Source organism: Patiria miniata, unplaced genomic scaffold (assembly GCF_015706575.1).
Source record: "Patiria miniata isolate m_02_andy unplaced genomic scaffold, ASM1570657v1 HiC_scaffold_4, whole genome shotgun sequence".
NCBI classification, from domain to species: domain Eukaryota; kingdom Metazoa; phylum Echinodermata; class Asteroidea; order Valvatida; family Asterinidae; genus Patiria; species Patiria miniata.
This window is the reverse complement of record NW_024037071.1, coordinates 8,728,283-8,744,996: the sequence shown is the minus strand read 5'-3', so window position 1 is coordinate 8,744,996 and position 16,714 is coordinate 8,728,283. Positions and strand designations below refer to the sequence as shown.

Genomic DNA, 16,714 nt, shown 5'->3' with positions numbered 1-16,714 from the left:
CCCCACATTGGCTTACAGGCGTCCTCGAAATCTACGGGACTTGATTGTTCGAGCTGAAGTCCCATCCTTAGATGCATCCCCTCCCACCCAGCATGGTCTTTCAAGTGCAGTTCCAGATGTGTTGTCTGCCAGATTCATATCAAGGAGTCTGACTCCTTTTCTGGCCACTCTTCTGTCACTACCCACAGAACCATTGGTAACATCACTTGTAACACCTCTAATGTCATATATCTCATTTCTTGCAGGGTCTGTGGAGTGCAGTATGTAGGTGAGACTAAGAATACGCTCAAGAGCGTTTCTATGCCCACCGGTCAACGGTCAACACCAAGAAACTAGACACCCCTGTGTCATCACTTCAACCTGCCTAACCACTCCATTTCTGATATGATTTTGCAGGGCATTGAATCTCTTGGCCATCGCAAGGACTCAGTTCGCCTCAGCAGAGAGAAAGTGTGGATGAATCGTCTTCGAACTATTCAATCACATGGTCTCAACATCGAACTTGGAAATGATTAATCCTTTTTTTCCTCCATTGTCTTCTGTTACAGATAATCCATCTGGTCTTCCTTGTTTGTGTTTACCCATCTTCCCCCATCTTTTCATCCCTTTCCACCTCCTTACTGTTCCCCCCCCCCGCATCATCCCTTCACTCTCACACTCTTTTGTCCGTTCCCACTCCCTGTGACCTTTGATCCTTCCCCTTTCTGGTCCCTCCCCTGTTCACACCAGACCCCTTGTGGTTTGCCATCTCCCTTTGTTTCTTTGTTCTCTCATCCACCCTCCCCTGCATCTTTCTACACCTTTCCCACTTAATCCTCCTTTTGTGTTTCTTCTTTCAGCCCTGCATGTTTGTGTGCACCCCCATGTTAATGTATGTACCTCTGTCATTTCTGTTTTAGCCTCTGAAGAAGAACTTGCTAAGTTCGCAACGTCAGGCCTCATTAATTTTAGATTTATATATTTCAGGTCCATCCAGTCAGTAAGCAGTTTGCAGCAGTTTTACTTTTTTACAAAAAGATTCCCATTAAAGAGGACACACACAACATAATCCAAGTGTAATGTAAATATCACAGAATTGTTTTCCTTTGTAGTTCATTTGAAAATAGCTTTAGACCTAACCTTATAGAGGCGAATGCTTCCCCACCACAAGTTTATATAATAGTAGCCATTAAGTACAAATATTTAATGGCTCAAAAATTGGTACCTTACATATCTCATCTGCAAGTCCTCCCAGTATATCTTGTGGATGTACACGCCCCCATGTGGGTAAACTTCGCCGCTTCCTGCAGTACTGCCTGTTGCAATCACTACGTTCTTTCCGGCCTGTTGAACAAAACAAAATGGTCACGTACTCCACGAACAAAAATGTCATGCACATCGATAGCTCTTTCATGCCCTGCAAAGAATTGTGCTTTGAACTCGGTGCAAAAACGAAAACATACACGGTCTTGAATAAATGACTTCACGTCATAGTTTCGCGCTGCCATTGCGCACAATCTGATGAATACATTTCAACTCCGCCGATGTTTGACGCGAAATCGTCGTTAAGTCATATTCTCTATGCATTCGTGTGAGGCATGAACTGGTACTAAAACCAAAAACTGACTGAAAAAAACCCAAAAGGCTTTTCATCCAAAGTAGCCAAAGTAATATGCCTGAAAACCTCAAAATATTGTGAGGTGCGTCAGAGTTTCGGCACTATATCTTAAGGGTTGGCCCACTCGCACAGAATACATTGCGGACTAGCCTATACCGAGGGTGTAGTGCGAGTATATTTTGTACCTTTCTCATCTGCCTAGGCGTGGGCCACTGTCCACCGTACGTATTCTTCAGGTCTGCCGGGGTCAGTATGCGTTCTCCCATGTAGTCTCTCAGAGGATTGTTGACCGAGTCGTCATTACCTTGATCAAACTTCTCCTGTAATAATCGTTAAAAGAGATAGGAAAACGTGAGAATTGTCGTTCTAGTCCTCTTTTCCCTGTCTAGAATTGCACAAAGTATAACCAAGTTCGAAAAGGACGTCCATATCTACGGAGACGTCTTTCGTCAGCATGTTTCAACGTGCAGTTGTAATGGGCAAAGACATATAAACAATAACTCTAATCAATTAGGAAATTCACATTGCATGCAACTAAAACAAGGGAAAGCAATACTTCACACAAGATATGAAATTCAAAAATATACTGTTTATAAAAAAGCACTCAAAGACATTGTGTACAAAGCCCACTCCAGAACAAGAATCAGGTCGTAGCTACAACTCCTTTGGTTCGGCACGCATGCAGTTACAGCGAAAAGTTTAGTCTCAAATGAGCATGGTCAAAACTTCCGAAATCTTGATAATCTAATCCTGATACACGGGCAGTTGCCTAAGGACTTACGTTCATGTAGATCTTAACCATCTCCTCCCCGTTACCAGGGAGATTTATCCAATCAGCGATCTCCTTGATTCCGTCTGAGAAAAGCCTATCATACACACTGCACTCAAGATCGATCGTACTGCCCAAGTGTGCCATGCGCATCTGCAAATAGTTGTGTGTAACAGTCGACATTGTGAAGATAATGATAAACAGACGTCTTTATACTTGTCAATACTTTATACTTGTCAGTACTTTAATATACATTTTAATACGTGTCAATTCGGGTCAGTTCTCATCCTCAGGAAATATCCGAGCCCAAAGTTGACGCTATTTCTTCTTAATTGCTTTGCACATACAATGAAGGTCTCTAAATTAAACATCTTTCGTGACAGGAAGGAGTTCAAATTCGAAGAAGCCAAGAGCTCGAAACGCCGCTAAAGTGTCATTCTTGCCACGCTTAAAATCTCATAGATTTCATAAAAAAAAGATGGTTACGTTACTGCGAACCATTTGGTGAGTCGAGCAATTTGAAATATAGATCGTAAAATAGGATTGCCTGACTTTTCGACCCAAACAGCAGAATATTTCTGAAGGCCAAATATGAAACTAATTTAAGGAGTACGAGGTCTATTTATAGTTTTAGATTGATTTATTATTGGCTTTCTGATTTGATGAGTAGTGTATACCAGTGGGACCTTGAACAGACTGATCATGTTTGCTACCACCAATCGTCTGCAAAGGCCAGAGTTGTGACGGGTCACTGATTTTTGTGACTCGAGTCGAGTCGAATCATTTTAATGAAGTGACTCGAGTCGAGTCCAGTCACTCGGTCAAGAAGGTCGAGTCGAGCCAAATATTTAGCTTGAGAGAATTCGATTCACTAATATTTGAACACAATATATCGAATAAACAAGTTGTATAATTGCATGTATGTTTGTACATGTCAAGCGGCTGCTGTACAGTACCGTGCTGTATTCGCAAAGTGGCGTGACATAATATTTGCACCGTGAGTCATTGCTAATATCTTATGCAAAGTTTTTCTTTTATTTTAGGACACGAGTCTTATTGCTGTATAGCTCCTAGTTGAGTTACAGTGACTTGAGTCGAGTCGATCGAGTCATTTACCCAATAGGGACTCGAGTCGAGAATTTATAGCCTGACCAACCTTATACGCGTTGTAGAAATCTTGGCTTCGTCTGTTTTCAGATTCGCCTCCTAACTTAAAAAAAAATTCGAAGGAATTGGAATGAATCTGAAATTCAGTCGGAAATGATAACAGTAGACTTCTTTTACCTCGTTAAAGCAAAACCAGTTGTCAATCTCCACTGCCCTGACACCCATGTTCAGTAGGTCCGTGAAGCTGAACTCCTGGTTGGCGTAATTGTTGCAGTCCATTGGGTAAGGATTTGGAGGCGACCATGGACATGTGTCATTGACTTCCAGGATCCAATGATAAACAAAATGGGAAAAGAAGTATATGGTTAAATCTATAAGGCATTAGGTTCTACTTTAACGGTGTAATTTCTACGGTATGTAGTGTGATATTTGCCAGATATAATCGGTAGACCAGTGTATGCAACCGAGATCTGGAATATACAGTTATTTCTTAACTCTTGCCCGCGTTGGTCGCAATAATATCGACTGATGTCACTTAAGGGGCAACGTCAGTGGTCACTTGTTACTCAAATAAAGAAACGACGAGGAAATTTTGTGACTAATTATTTATACACTTTTAATCTTGTTATAGATAAAAAAATGGATATTTTCAGGTGACATTTGGGTCAGGAACGGAGGAACCTACCTCCATATCCCCATGCTCTGGTGTTGTACCCATTGTGTGCCTGTGAAATGAAATGTGATACCAAAGACAAATTGTCAAGATAGTGGGCCGTGGTTATTCTTCTTCTCCACTCCAGTGTGACGTGTCTTTCCAATGCCGTTTGAGTTCAGGTGGAATAAACAGCAGTAAATATAAAAACATATATATGTCAGACCACACTTTTGAAACGTCGAGTTACTAAATCAGTTCTTTTAAGAATAAAACAATGTCAAAACGAGAAATTTGCCTGCACGACGGTGCTATCGGAAACCTCATGTATTGACTTTACACCGTGCAAACATCAAGTCGTATGTAGAGTTACTGTAACGTGTTTAGGCTATGTATCTGAAGTTTATATATGGGTTGAAATTTGTCTTTAAATCAGTGTACTATATATCAGGACAATAAAGTTCGGTACTCCATCGTCCTGCTTGTAAAGAATCAAACTGTATGAAAATGATGTGCCATTATCGTTTTCCATACAGGCTACGACATCATATCAACCATAGTTATATAAATTTCACGGACAAATTATACGGACTCACATCGAGCATTTGCAATCGATTCCAAGGTTCGTCAATCTGTTGGATGAAAAAAACGCACACCATCCAACAAATCAAAAACAGGTACATTGATCAAAATCAAATTGCCGACCAATAAAGTACGGGATTTATTCTTCGAATGATGAGTACGTAAACTACAACTGACTAGAAAACTAGGATTGCGACCGAACAGTTTCATTGGAAAAAATCGAGAAGGCTGTTGGAGAACACTTGACAATATACAGTCTTTTGGTTAGGATCTAAAACAGTCCAATCCTCAAGTCTATTCTGAAACGACTATTGACTTTTCAGGTTCCCACGGTTTTACATGCAGCGAAATGTAATCCAAGGTGGCATCTATTATTGGAAGTGTGGTATATAATTGAAACCCAGTTAAATTATGACATAAAAAGAGTATGACCTTAAACTGGGCTTAAATTATATTGTATAGACAAATTTGGGTGATTTATTTTGTTTCAAATCACGTTGTCAAGTATATGCGTTTTAGATAAGAGACGATATTATCTCCTGGTACATGTGGACCTGTGTGTTATTTGTAGGTCTACTAAGTGCCAAGATAAGAATGTCACCTTATCGACGAAGTATTCATATCAAACCATTGTTACAGGGCAAAGGCAAAATGCAAACAAACTTGTTGGATGTTTGGTAGGGTGAATTTCAGAATACAAATTAAAACAAGCGACACAATCGGCTTGTAGAGTAAAACTGAGCATCCATTGTCTTCTCGAGTTGGATAGGCCTATCATTAATGTTTCAATTAATAATGGCGAAATATTGGACAATCGCCGATTTAGTTAAAGGGAGCTGGAATCAGACTGAAAAAAAGAATCGTAGTGCTGATCAAGTGGAAATCTTTACTTTAAACAAATTAGTTTAGCTTTCACCACCGGCAATTCCTTTTTTTTTCAACTTGCCGGTTTCCGAAGGTTTGCTTTTACGCCTGATGAACAGAGTTTGTTTATGGTGTAAATCGAGGATACACACGTCAACATCATCAGTGAATCGAGGACAGGAACCAAATTGAGGACGACCTCATTAGAAAACGTGTACAAAACCAATGAGAGAGAGAGGGGGAGAGAGAGGGGAGCTGTTGCGAAAAGTACAAACAAGGGAAAAGGGAAGAGGAACAAAAGAAAATCCTCGATTGACACCATAAACAAACGTGATAGAACACGCATAGGTATTGGGAATTGTGACTATATGGCGCATACAAAAATGTATTCCAAACATTTCCAGACATAGTCATTCCCAAGTAACTACATTAAAAGGTGTGTGCCCCTAGTAACGTTTAGTTGCTCTTCAATGCTTGGCAACAATTCAATCAAATCTCACCTGTAACTCTCGTTGCTGTTTCGCTGTTGCTATCAGCCAATCATCGACAGGCACCTCACCCGGCATGCATTTGTGTGTATTGTCTCTGCACTGTATTCAAGAATTGTGGGAATTTAATTAGCATTTTGTTTAATTGAAGGTATATTGTGAAAAACAATAAAGGCAACTTGACATCACAAAACAAACATTATACACAGAGAAAAAAGCATAAAAACATACACGCGGAATAATAACATCACTGTCATAGGCAACTATCATTGGGTGGGGTTGGATTGAGTTGGTTTCATCATTCAATAGGGGACGTTGAACGAAAGAGGACAATGGGGTCCCCAATTCCCAAAGGTCCCCAATTTGGATTCGTGTACGAAACATATAAGGAGGTCTTCCTAAAAAGTTAGTAAAAACAAAAGAGGGACAATAGGGGGTCCCCGATTGCAAGCAAATACACACTTGCTTGGGTTGGGTTGGTTGGGTGGGGTTGGGTTGGACTGGCTTGGTCGGGGGGTTGGGGGAATAAACGAATACCTGGCATGTACAAGAGATGTCACTTTTCAGGTTTTAACCCGAATTCAGGTTTTTTCTCAAAAAAATGCGACAAATTAAAACTGCTCGATTTGGTCTGAAACAACCTGAAAACACATTCTTGAAAAGGGGTAAGGGCAGTTTCATTTTTTAAAGTTGTGTTTCGGGCTTTTTATTGATATATTGGTGGTATCTGGTATGTCCGGGCATAACTGCGAATGGCCAAAGGTCGCGATACGAACGTGTTCGAACTTGATTAAAGGCAGATAACTTTTTTAAAGTGTTCACGTTACTGGCTATACCTGTGCGTTGTGGAAATGACGAGTGGATGAGTTGTGAAAATACCCTTAATCTTTGGGTTTTACTGTCTTTTATAAGTTCTATTGCTGATAACTTTTTTGATAAATTACTACGGGCAATAAACCTATACATATATTCATATATAAAGCATGACGCCCCTCAAGTTGCAGTATTACAAAATCATCTAAAATGAGTAGGTCTGTTTTAACATTAGCTTTGGATTTTGTCCGACTTATCGCTTTATATTGAACTGATTCCGAGCCACTGTCAGATCGAACATTTTAATATACATTGTGTAGAAGACAAACGGATTAGCATGTCGATATATAATAAATAACGAAGCCATAACCATCAATACAGGCGAATCGGCCACGGTACAAGACCCAAAGATGAGACTCTTACCTTCTTACAAGATACATCTTTGCTAATACCGGTGCAAGTCGCGTCTGCTTGAGCACCAACCTACCCAGAAAACAAAACAAAAGCAAATTCATGAAAATACCACAATTAAGTCTGTGAACTTACGAGTCTGCTAACTGCTATAGATGACAACACAGTGAGAAGAACAATGTATTTTCAATGCGTGATTTGAAACATCCTTGAAATCCGTTCTTGAAGTTAAGTCTTTCTTCAGACGAAGATATTGGAGTTGACGTTCTGTAAGCGTAGAACGGCGTTATAAAAATACACCAAACGCGCGATATTTAAGCACACCTGAGCGACTGCTGTCACCAAAAGGACGATGACTGCGACGAGAAACCGTGGACACGTCATGGTTGTAGCAACTATCAAATCACTGTGAAGGTGTGCTGCAGAACGACTGGATTTCAGTAGCGCCCTACGCACTTCTAAAAATGTGAGCGCTGTTTTGTTTTTATGAGATCATGACTTACTCTGCTGCGCATGACCGTACAGGCGGTTATCTAATAACCTGGCTACCCTGGGCATAGTTTGAAAGGTTCGTGACCTTTATCGTTGCTTTTGATAAGAGTCCAATAAAATTTACAACTTAAATATCTAAATATATATATTGTCATGTACTGAAACGACAACGGATCAACAAAGACAAGACAATTTACAACAAAATATCAAAAATTCTGGCAATCTTTGGTGCTGAAATAGCTGTAACATTAATGTTTCTGTCTTAAATGATATCGCACTTTTGCTCATGAATGTGGAAACCGTTAGCATTAGCTTTTATATAGCAAAATTATAGTTGAAAATAAACTGAAATGGGACACAAAGGTGCGTTTTGAGGACTGCGTTAAAATACGTTATGTAGGTCATGTTATAATATGCAGGTGAGTCAAAATGAAAATGACCTTATTACAATGTATTATTGCTCCTTTAAAGGAATCAAATTTGATACACAAATGAAGAGCAGGGCGGGGCCTTAAATACTGAGTATACAGTGTTTATATGTTGTTGAACGGAAAACCTAGATTTTAATAATTTGAATTATACTGTCAGTTGTGGTGTTTTGTATGAAGCCCGGGAAGGGACAGGGTAGAATTTTTTTTGGGAGTTTGCTAATTCGTTCGCACGAATTCCTAATTCGTTCCCACGAATTACTAATTCGTTCCCACGAATTACTATTTCGTTCCCACTAATTACTATTTCGTTCGCACGAATTACTAATTCGTTCGCAAGAATTACTAATTCGTTCGCACGAGTTACTAATTCGTTCCCACGAATTTTCGTTCCCACGAATTACTAATTCGTTCCCAGCGAACGAAATAGCAATTCGTGCGAACGAATTACGAATTCGTGCGAACGAATTAGGAAATTCCAAAAAAAAATTCCACCCTGTCCCTTCCCTGGCTTCATTATGATTGCAATGCTAAGGTCGCGTCGACAACAATTATACTACTGCATGCATGCACATCAACGCCCCTTTTGAACTGAATGTTTCGCTCGAGATCAAAGTTCACGATTAAACTAACAAGCAGTAGCCTGTGACTACACAGGAACCATAGAGCTATGACTGGAACTGATCTGCATAAATGTTCACGTTCAACACTCGGTACGGGTAGGCGACATTTGCCTGTGGAACTGAACATGATGTACGATGTTTGTATCGTCGGGGCCGGATTATGGGGTTCGTCAGCGGCCAGACACGCCTCGTTGCCTGGTCGCAAGGTGTGTCTTATAGGACCCAGTGAACCACAGGAAAAGGTGAATATTATTAGCTATAGCTATATCAGGCGCGGTTCTACGGGGGGGGGGGGGGGGGGGGCTAGGGGGGCTGTAGCCCCCCAAAATTTTGTCTAACCCCCCCAAAACTAAATTCCGTGAAAAAAAATGCATTAGCAAAAAGAAGGAATGTGATGTACATGCGAACGGTCTCCCCCTAAAGAAGAAATAGCCGTGACGAGGGTGCATTAGTTAAAATAGTGTGAATGTTTTTAGGATATTATTGGTGCTCTCCATTAAAAATATGGCATGAGCCCGCCCGCCCCCCCCCCCCCCCCCCCCACCTATTGATTTTCGGAGGCCTAAGTGTCTGGAACAAATAGCCGGTCTACATTTCAGCACGCCTCCCTGAAAAAATTCTGGATCCACCGTGCTAGCCCCCCCCCCCAAATATTGGTTCTAGAACCGCGCCTGAGCTATATACATTACGCAATCAAAGGTGTTTAGATCCAGGTTCGACCCTATAGCGGCGGGCTTGTCACTACCATTCTCGAAATAGCCCGCTTGCGAGTCAAAAGTATTGAAATGAAGCAGGAAACTTTTTCGCGTATCCGCGGATTTCTTCGTTTTCCTAGAAGTATTGAAAGTGATGTAAAAAAACAAATTTGCCAAACAGGCAAAACAAAAGGAATACATTATTTATTCACGTCCCAAACTGTGATTTAAAAGGTGCTGCACCAGCACAACATAGATCACTTGAGCACTGCATAGTTATGCATCCAACATTATGTGCATGCGCCTCAGTAGCGTACATGAATCTTATATCAGACATCATGTGTGACTTCACACCAGTAGCGTATCCCGCTTTTGATGTCGGGGGCCCCCGAAATGTAAACAAATGGTTCTTTTTTCTCTGGACAATTGGCCTCCGTGGGGGGAGGGGGGGGGGGGGGCTGGTACCTATCTTCCAAATTGGGGCGCTCTTCAAAACTGGCCATTATTGTGCACACTGGAAAATAATATGCTAATGGTTGTGCAATATATGTAATATTTTTTGAGCCGGTTTGCAAGGTTTGGGTTGATGTAAAAACTCTGTAACCATTTGTGGAAATACTTACTGAAAAAGATTATTTTTAAAAATCCGCCGGGGGGGGGGCAAGTTTCCCCCTCTGGCCCCCCCCTCTGGTTACGTCACTGCACGCACAACACTTCCGGTTGTGTGACCGCCACTGACACACAGACGACAGACATCATACAGACACCGTTGGATATTTTTTTTAACACTACATTTCGTTCCGTGTTCACTAGGACCGCCCTGATATTTTCGCCTCTCACTACGACGCCGGGCGAAATGTGCGCAAATACCACGGATATCATCACACCAGAGGCTCGTTGACAACAAAAACGTTCCAAAGCCTTCTTCAATTGGAAGCTACTACAGGTAAAGCGTGCCTCCTTCAATTCAACTCTTGTCGTCTCCATCAAAACTTAATTTTATCAATGTAACCATGGGAACATTTTCCAAAATGTATTCAGATGAGGATTTGATAGACCTAAAGATCAAGAAGTAAAAAAAAAAAAAACGATCATGAAGTCCAATTGCCGTTTGAAGCTATACGAAAGTTCCGACGATTGAGAGCTCTTTTACCCATGCACTACAACGCCCTCTTTGTAAAATTAGTACAACTAAAATTGCCTATAATATCTCGGAGCAAAAAATTCATGACAAGCACAGCAATGTAGTGTAGAATCATCTATTACGTCTAATATGCCTACAACTTTGAAACAACTACATGTACATAGGCCTAAATAGTAAATAATGTGTGACCTGGTTGTGTGTTTTCAGGTGTCAAACTCAACACAAAGGCGGGTTTCATGTTGTTTGGCAAGGATATACGCAACATTATGGTGCTATCTGCTAAGACAGAATGTCTTCTTTTGACGGCAGAGGGCGTATGTGAAAGGTATCCATTCTTGGACACCAGCCGATATGGCGACACCGCCATGTTGTTACCAGTTGACGCCGGTCACGCCAACCCTCGAATGATCGTCCGTGCACAGCAAAAGGCAGCCGTCCTCCAAGGCTGTGATATAATCGATGACGTGGTTGAGTCGGTGGGGGAGTCGGGGGACCACACTCACGGCGAACCATTGATGAGGGTTGTGATGGAGAAAGGGCGCCCCCTACTGGCCAAGAAGGTGTTGCTATGCACAGGTGCTTTCACACAGCTCAAGAATCTTTTACCGTCCTCAACAAAGCTGGACTTGGAAATCCATGGGACATTCACAGTTAAACTGGAAGTTGGGGAAGGGGATTTGGAAAAGTTTCGCACCATGCCTACTATGGCTTCCCACGGTGACCCCGAGTGGGATTGTTATATACTTCCTCCAATAAAGTACCCAGATGGTAAGGTCAAAGGTCATTTACCTTAAATTATTTTATATTACCCAAGATGTCGAAACCACCTTAGCTTTATTGCACATATGGTAGCAGCAAACAGCGTTTCTGACTAAAAACCAGTTCAAAGAAAAAAGAAACAGTCATCACTGAAAAAAAACTACAAGGAAACTCAGATTAAAAGTAAAACAAGTCTTCCAGAGTCGAGGGTTCCAGTTTCTTATTTTTGAAATAAGATCAAGTATTAAATGAAAGCCTCCTTTTAAGTAGCTCTTAAAACAAAAGAATTAAACCACGTAAGCACTCCGTTTGACGTGTGGGAATATCTGCAACTTCTTCTAAGTAAAGATGAAAAATAAATTCCACCGCTGCAGTGTTAATGTGACATACAATGTATATGTTTTTTTTAATACATCCAGGCAAACACTACATGAAGATAGGGCCTATGAACGATGACGAGCGAAGACTGATTACACTTGAGGATGTTAAAGGCTGGTTTGTGTCCCAGCCCGATCCGAAGTTGGTGAAAAATTACAAAGATATACTTTTGGCGGTCGTAAAAGGTAACTGAGGGGTTGTGGTATTATGACCACTAGGTATTATACATGTATATTGAAGTTACAATTTTAAAAACGTGAAAGGAAAACCTCATCCAAAGATATCTATATATATAAGAGAGAGTTTAACTCGGCCTCCGAGACGATGTTTGCTCATGAAAGGATCCGAGACCGCGGGCTCCCGCTGCGCCGAAATCGCTCCACGTCCGTGGAAAAATACGGAGGGTGTCTTCCGCCGGGTCGGACACTTCGGGTCGTCCTGATTTTCCCGTACGGACCGGCGATCCTTTTCGTCTATTTTTCGTGACTGCATTTTGCGCAGGAATTTGCCGTCGTGTGCGCTTTCACGTTGACTGCCTGGCCGCCCCCTGTGCTGGCTTTTCTGCGTGTCTAGACTGTGCGAGGTCAGCGGCTTCGACGTAGGGGTTCCGTTTACGTGTTCTACTCGGCCGTTCTGCAAAAGCGTTCACCAAATGGTGGTTGGTGTGACCTTGGTAAAATATTTTTTCTCCATGGTGCCTGGCCACCAAGTGCCCCTATTCTTTCGTATGCTTCGCTTGCCGCCCCTGCGCCGAGTGCAACGAATACTCAGAAGGACTACACATTAAGTATGCCTTGCGCGGTCTGACCAATCGAAAGTCTACACTGCGTAGTATTTCCGGGCTATGCAAAACTGTCCATGGCAACGCGTACTGCAGCCTGCTCCACACCCTGGAAACGAGGTTGGGTCTACGGTGCTCGCTATTTGAAGCGCCAGCATGTGACGTCGCGTGATAGAGTGTTGTTGCTTCCAAAATGTGTTTACAGCTCCATGCTTCCACCACCAAGGCTGAGCGTTGTGAGTTCGCTGCCCGCCACGTATAATTCAGTGTCGTGTTATAATTTCGGGGGCCTGTTTGGGGTCAACGAAGGATCGATGCATTCACAAAAAAATCGACGAAAGTGTCCGACCCGGCGGAAGACACACACATTTTTCAACGGACATCATGGAGCCATTTTGGTGTCGCGGGAGACCGCGGTCTCGGATCCTTTCAGGAGCAAACATTTCTCGGAGGCCGAGTAAAACTTGCTCTTATAAAGATGGTTGAACCAACTTCAATAAAAGCTAAATCGACTTTTTCCTCGAAGACGGTCTCGCAAATTGTAAGAAGTTCAAGTTTACGTTTGTTGAAGAGTCCAATACTGAAACTTAATTATGACCTTCCTCCATGATCGTTTGTAATTCTATGGTAACACTCAACATTTTCATTTCAAATGACACCTTTACGTTTTATTGCATTATGATTTATTGTCAAAACTGTACAATCAGCCTTCGCCTGTGTACTACGGTAACCTTTTCACTGCGTTTTCCAAATGCGACTGCCTCACAAAATGCCAATTTATTTACAGACAGTTGCCATGGTACATAATTATCATGTGCGTAAATCGACGGAGGACAGGGGGAACCCCCCCCCCCATTTTAAAGCGGGGGATATTGTTTGGTCCCCCCCCCACACACACACACTTTTTCTTCCCCGAATACAAATGTAGCCTACAACAATGATTCTATTGCTCAGAATACATGTAGCTGATTCAATTACTCAAAACTCAAAACTTTACAAGATGATCTTTTGCTGAAATTGGTTTTAGTGGTCAGAAATTGCCTCGCATCACACCACAGAAATTGCTTTTCTATAACTGCATGTCTCCTTAACTATATCCCCATTTACATTTAACTCCCCAAATTTTCATCCCCAACACTACGCCCTACCCGATCTATGATCGGGTAAATCAGCTTGTAGCTAATAATACAAACGATACAATATTTACATATACATTTTATATCTTACAACGAGGGATTTTTTTTAGGTTTATCCAATCTGTTTTCCCCAGGGATTTGTTATTTATTGTTCAATGTCTCTTTTCTTGACATCCGTATGCAACTTGAACATTTTATATATGACAAATATAAATTTAATAAGTTCCATTAAATTTAAGTTCCTAATATCAAGAAAGAGTCCCATTTCTGATAAAATACTTATTTGCAACCAGTATTTATTGAAAAGTGAATATTTATTGAAGTGGACATCAATTGATAATGCCAAAACCAATGTCTGGGTGTGTGTGTGTGTGTGTGGACTGTCACGCCGACCAGACTCTAGATTCCTACAACAGTATAGACCGCTTGCAGACGCGTTCGATAATCGACGCGCGAAGGCGCGCGACGCCATGTTGTGGGACAAGCGTATATCTATCCATGCACATTTTGTCCCACAACATGGCGTCGCACTCCTTCGCGCGTCAATTATCGAACGCGTCTGCAAGCGGTCTATTGTAGCGGAACAGTTAATATTTGGCGCGCTAGGCTCACCACATATGTAGTTTAGTTGGTTGGTACGCGGACTTCTGTCCGTTGTACAGCGCGCGAGTAGCGTGGCTGGTTGGTACCCAGCGCGGGTATATAAGCGCGTGTCGCGCGCGCACTCGCTCTCTTCCATTTCACTCGTCCATGGATTGCACTCTCCCATTGCGCTGCTCACGTTGTGGGATTTAGCTGTAAATTGTGGCGCGAAGCGTAGCACAGTTCCCGCTCAGAGACTTGGAGTTGCTGGAGCGTGTGCAGTACAGCTGTGGTCAGTCTCTCACTCAGGAAGAGCACTGGTTTAGTTCCGGTGAGTGCAGGGATTAGGAAATCTGATTGGTACGGGAAGCATTCCAGTTCTTGACGATTATTGGAAAGGGGCCAATTCTTACACCTAAGTAGGACACACCTAAGTAGGACGCACCTTATTGGGTCTCCAAGTGGTTATAATAAAGCAGTGAAGCCCTAAATACCCGAGTGTCTGATCTATTCATTGGACGTTAACCCTTCCCCGAGTGTGTTCGTGAGGTTTGCGTGAGAGCGCGAGTGAGTGTGTTCCCTGAGCGCCGGGCGGTAGACTGCCCCAAAACGGACCTGTTCCCCTGGCCTTCCCCACAGCCGCTCGTCGGGTCGGCAGAGAGCAATATCCAAGGCATCGTCGACACAAGACCGCCACAGTATTATCAAAGTACAAGGATACTGCTATTGAGTTACTTTTTTTTAGTTTAAAATCTTAAGCAGCCACTCAATGCCTTGACTTTACAAAAATAAACAGCAGCTATTTCTTTTGTCTATTTCGTAGGTTTCAATCCAGTCTCTGTCAAAACCGATATGTGCGTATGTTCAAGTACGCCGACTGGACTCCCCTACTGTGATATGGTATCGCCCAGACTAGGCCTTGCGGTTGGTGGAAACGGCTGCGGGGCGATGCTATCTGATGAGGTGGGGAAGATGGCCGCTGAGATGATCGCTGGAGCGGAGAATTGGAATCGAGACATACCGAGGGAGATGCTGAAGGCTCAGTTCATCACATCGCTTTCAAACTTGTGATTTAAATAATGCAATGGCTCACCGATAATTCTCTTCTTTAAAGTTTAGTTATTTCGAAGTGAACCATATCGTGCACGATCACTTGCACTTTGGGCATTTTTTTTCTTTCGAAGCAACAAATTTGCAAGAAATCTTGCATACTTCTTTGTTCGGTTGCTACCGGTACCATACATTTTCAGAAAACAGAAAAGCACATTTTGGGGTCTCGTATAGGCCAATGCCAACGCATATATTGCCAACGCATAAAGTGTGCCCGCTGACACACTGTTTTAAAGCTACTTTCAATGATTCTTTTCTGTGAACCTTTTGGTGCAATGATTTTAAAGGGTATTTGAGATTAGTTTAATCTTCACTTTGAGTATTTCACATATAAATTGCTTGGTACTTGTCCGCGTGATTACCAATGTTCCTAACTGCCTTCGATACGGCACTGTCATGCAGATAACAGTGTCAAAGTACTGTGCGTCGTCTCAAAACTTGACATTATTTTAAGTCTCTGTTTACACTGCTAGACTTTGTTGAGTTTGTTGACTCAATCATTGGGTTACTTTCAATGATTGTCATCATTTTATTTTCGTGCAGTGTACATGTAAAGATAGAGGCTTACGGATAAACAGGTTCAAAGTTTAAGAGCTGTTATACAGTATCAACATTATGTCTGCATTTAATAATAAGTGACATCGCAGCATCCAATGTCAAGTTATGTACATACATGTTAATAAAACAGCTATTCCTTTGAATTGTGCTGCTGGAGTACCGATATGCATATTCATCATGGGCGCCGCGGGGTGGGGTTCCCCCAGGTGCAAGGGGGCGGTCCCCCCCCCCCCCCCTGGAAAAGACAAAAAGGAGAACTGAGAAAAAGAAGGGAAAAAGAGGTGTGAAATCTAGTCATAGGCCTATTGCTATTAATTTAATACAAATAACAAATGGGCGTCTGCACGGGTGTCAATGGGGGTGGGTGGGCAAATGTCCCCCGCCCATGCACTCTCGGAAAAAAATATCAATTGAGAATATGCTATAAAGAAAGTGCTAAGGATTTTTGGGGGAAAATGTGCTTTGCCCCCCCCCCCCACGAAAAAAATCCTGGCGACGCCCATGATATTCATGTAACCTTTGCACGCCCCCTGTCCTATAAAAAAAATTCTTCGCTCCCAGTCGCCTCCCTCCACTGGAAATGTTTTAATCCGTTACAAAACCAAGATGAGCGGAATTAACCTGAAGTGCCTTTTTAAACATTTGAAATTTGTTTTTGGTGAAAACCCTATTTTTCGCGATTGGATGTTTATTATAACGCCCTGTGGAGTGCGTATAGCTATACTGTTGTTTGACAATGAATTTG

The 16,714-nt window shown here is 42.1% G+C and overlaps 2 protein-coding genes across 2 annotated transcripts; one reads left to right on the top strand and one right to left on the bottom strand.

Moving 5' to 3' along the window:
* Positions 1 to 1,182: 1,182 nt before the first annotated feature.
* On the bottom strand, positions 1,183 to 7,754 carry LOC119740093 (uncharacterized protein MT2135-like). Its single transcript, XM_038215295.1, has 9 exons — positions 7,608 to 7,754; positions 7,296 to 7,355; positions 6,072 to 6,161; positions 4,722 to 4,757; positions 4,159 to 4,198; positions 3,651 to 3,793; positions 2,379 to 2,519; positions 1,783 to 1,917; positions 1,183 to 1,323 (listed from the first exon to the last, which is right to left on the bottom strand). Exons 1-9 carry the CDS (start codon positions 7,665 to 7,667, stop codon positions 1,183 to 1,185), a joined length of 846 nt encoding a protein of 281 aa, XP_038071223.1. The 5' UTR covers positions 7,668 to 7,754.
* Positions 7,755 to 8,883: 1,129 nt separating this feature from the next.
* On the top strand, positions 8,884 to 15,886 carry LOC119739803. Its single transcript, XM_038214881.1, has 5 exons — positions 8,884 to 9,068; positions 10,335 to 10,467; positions 10,873 to 11,433; positions 11,844 to 11,987; positions 15,125 to 15,886. Exons 1-5 carry the CDS (start codon positions 8,952 to 8,954, stop codon positions 15,370 to 15,372), a joined length of 1,203 nt encoding a protein of 400 aa, XP_038070809.1. The 5' UTR covers positions 8,884 to 8,951; the 3' UTR covers positions 15,373 to 15,886.
* Positions 15,887 to 16,714: the final 828 nt, after the last annotated feature.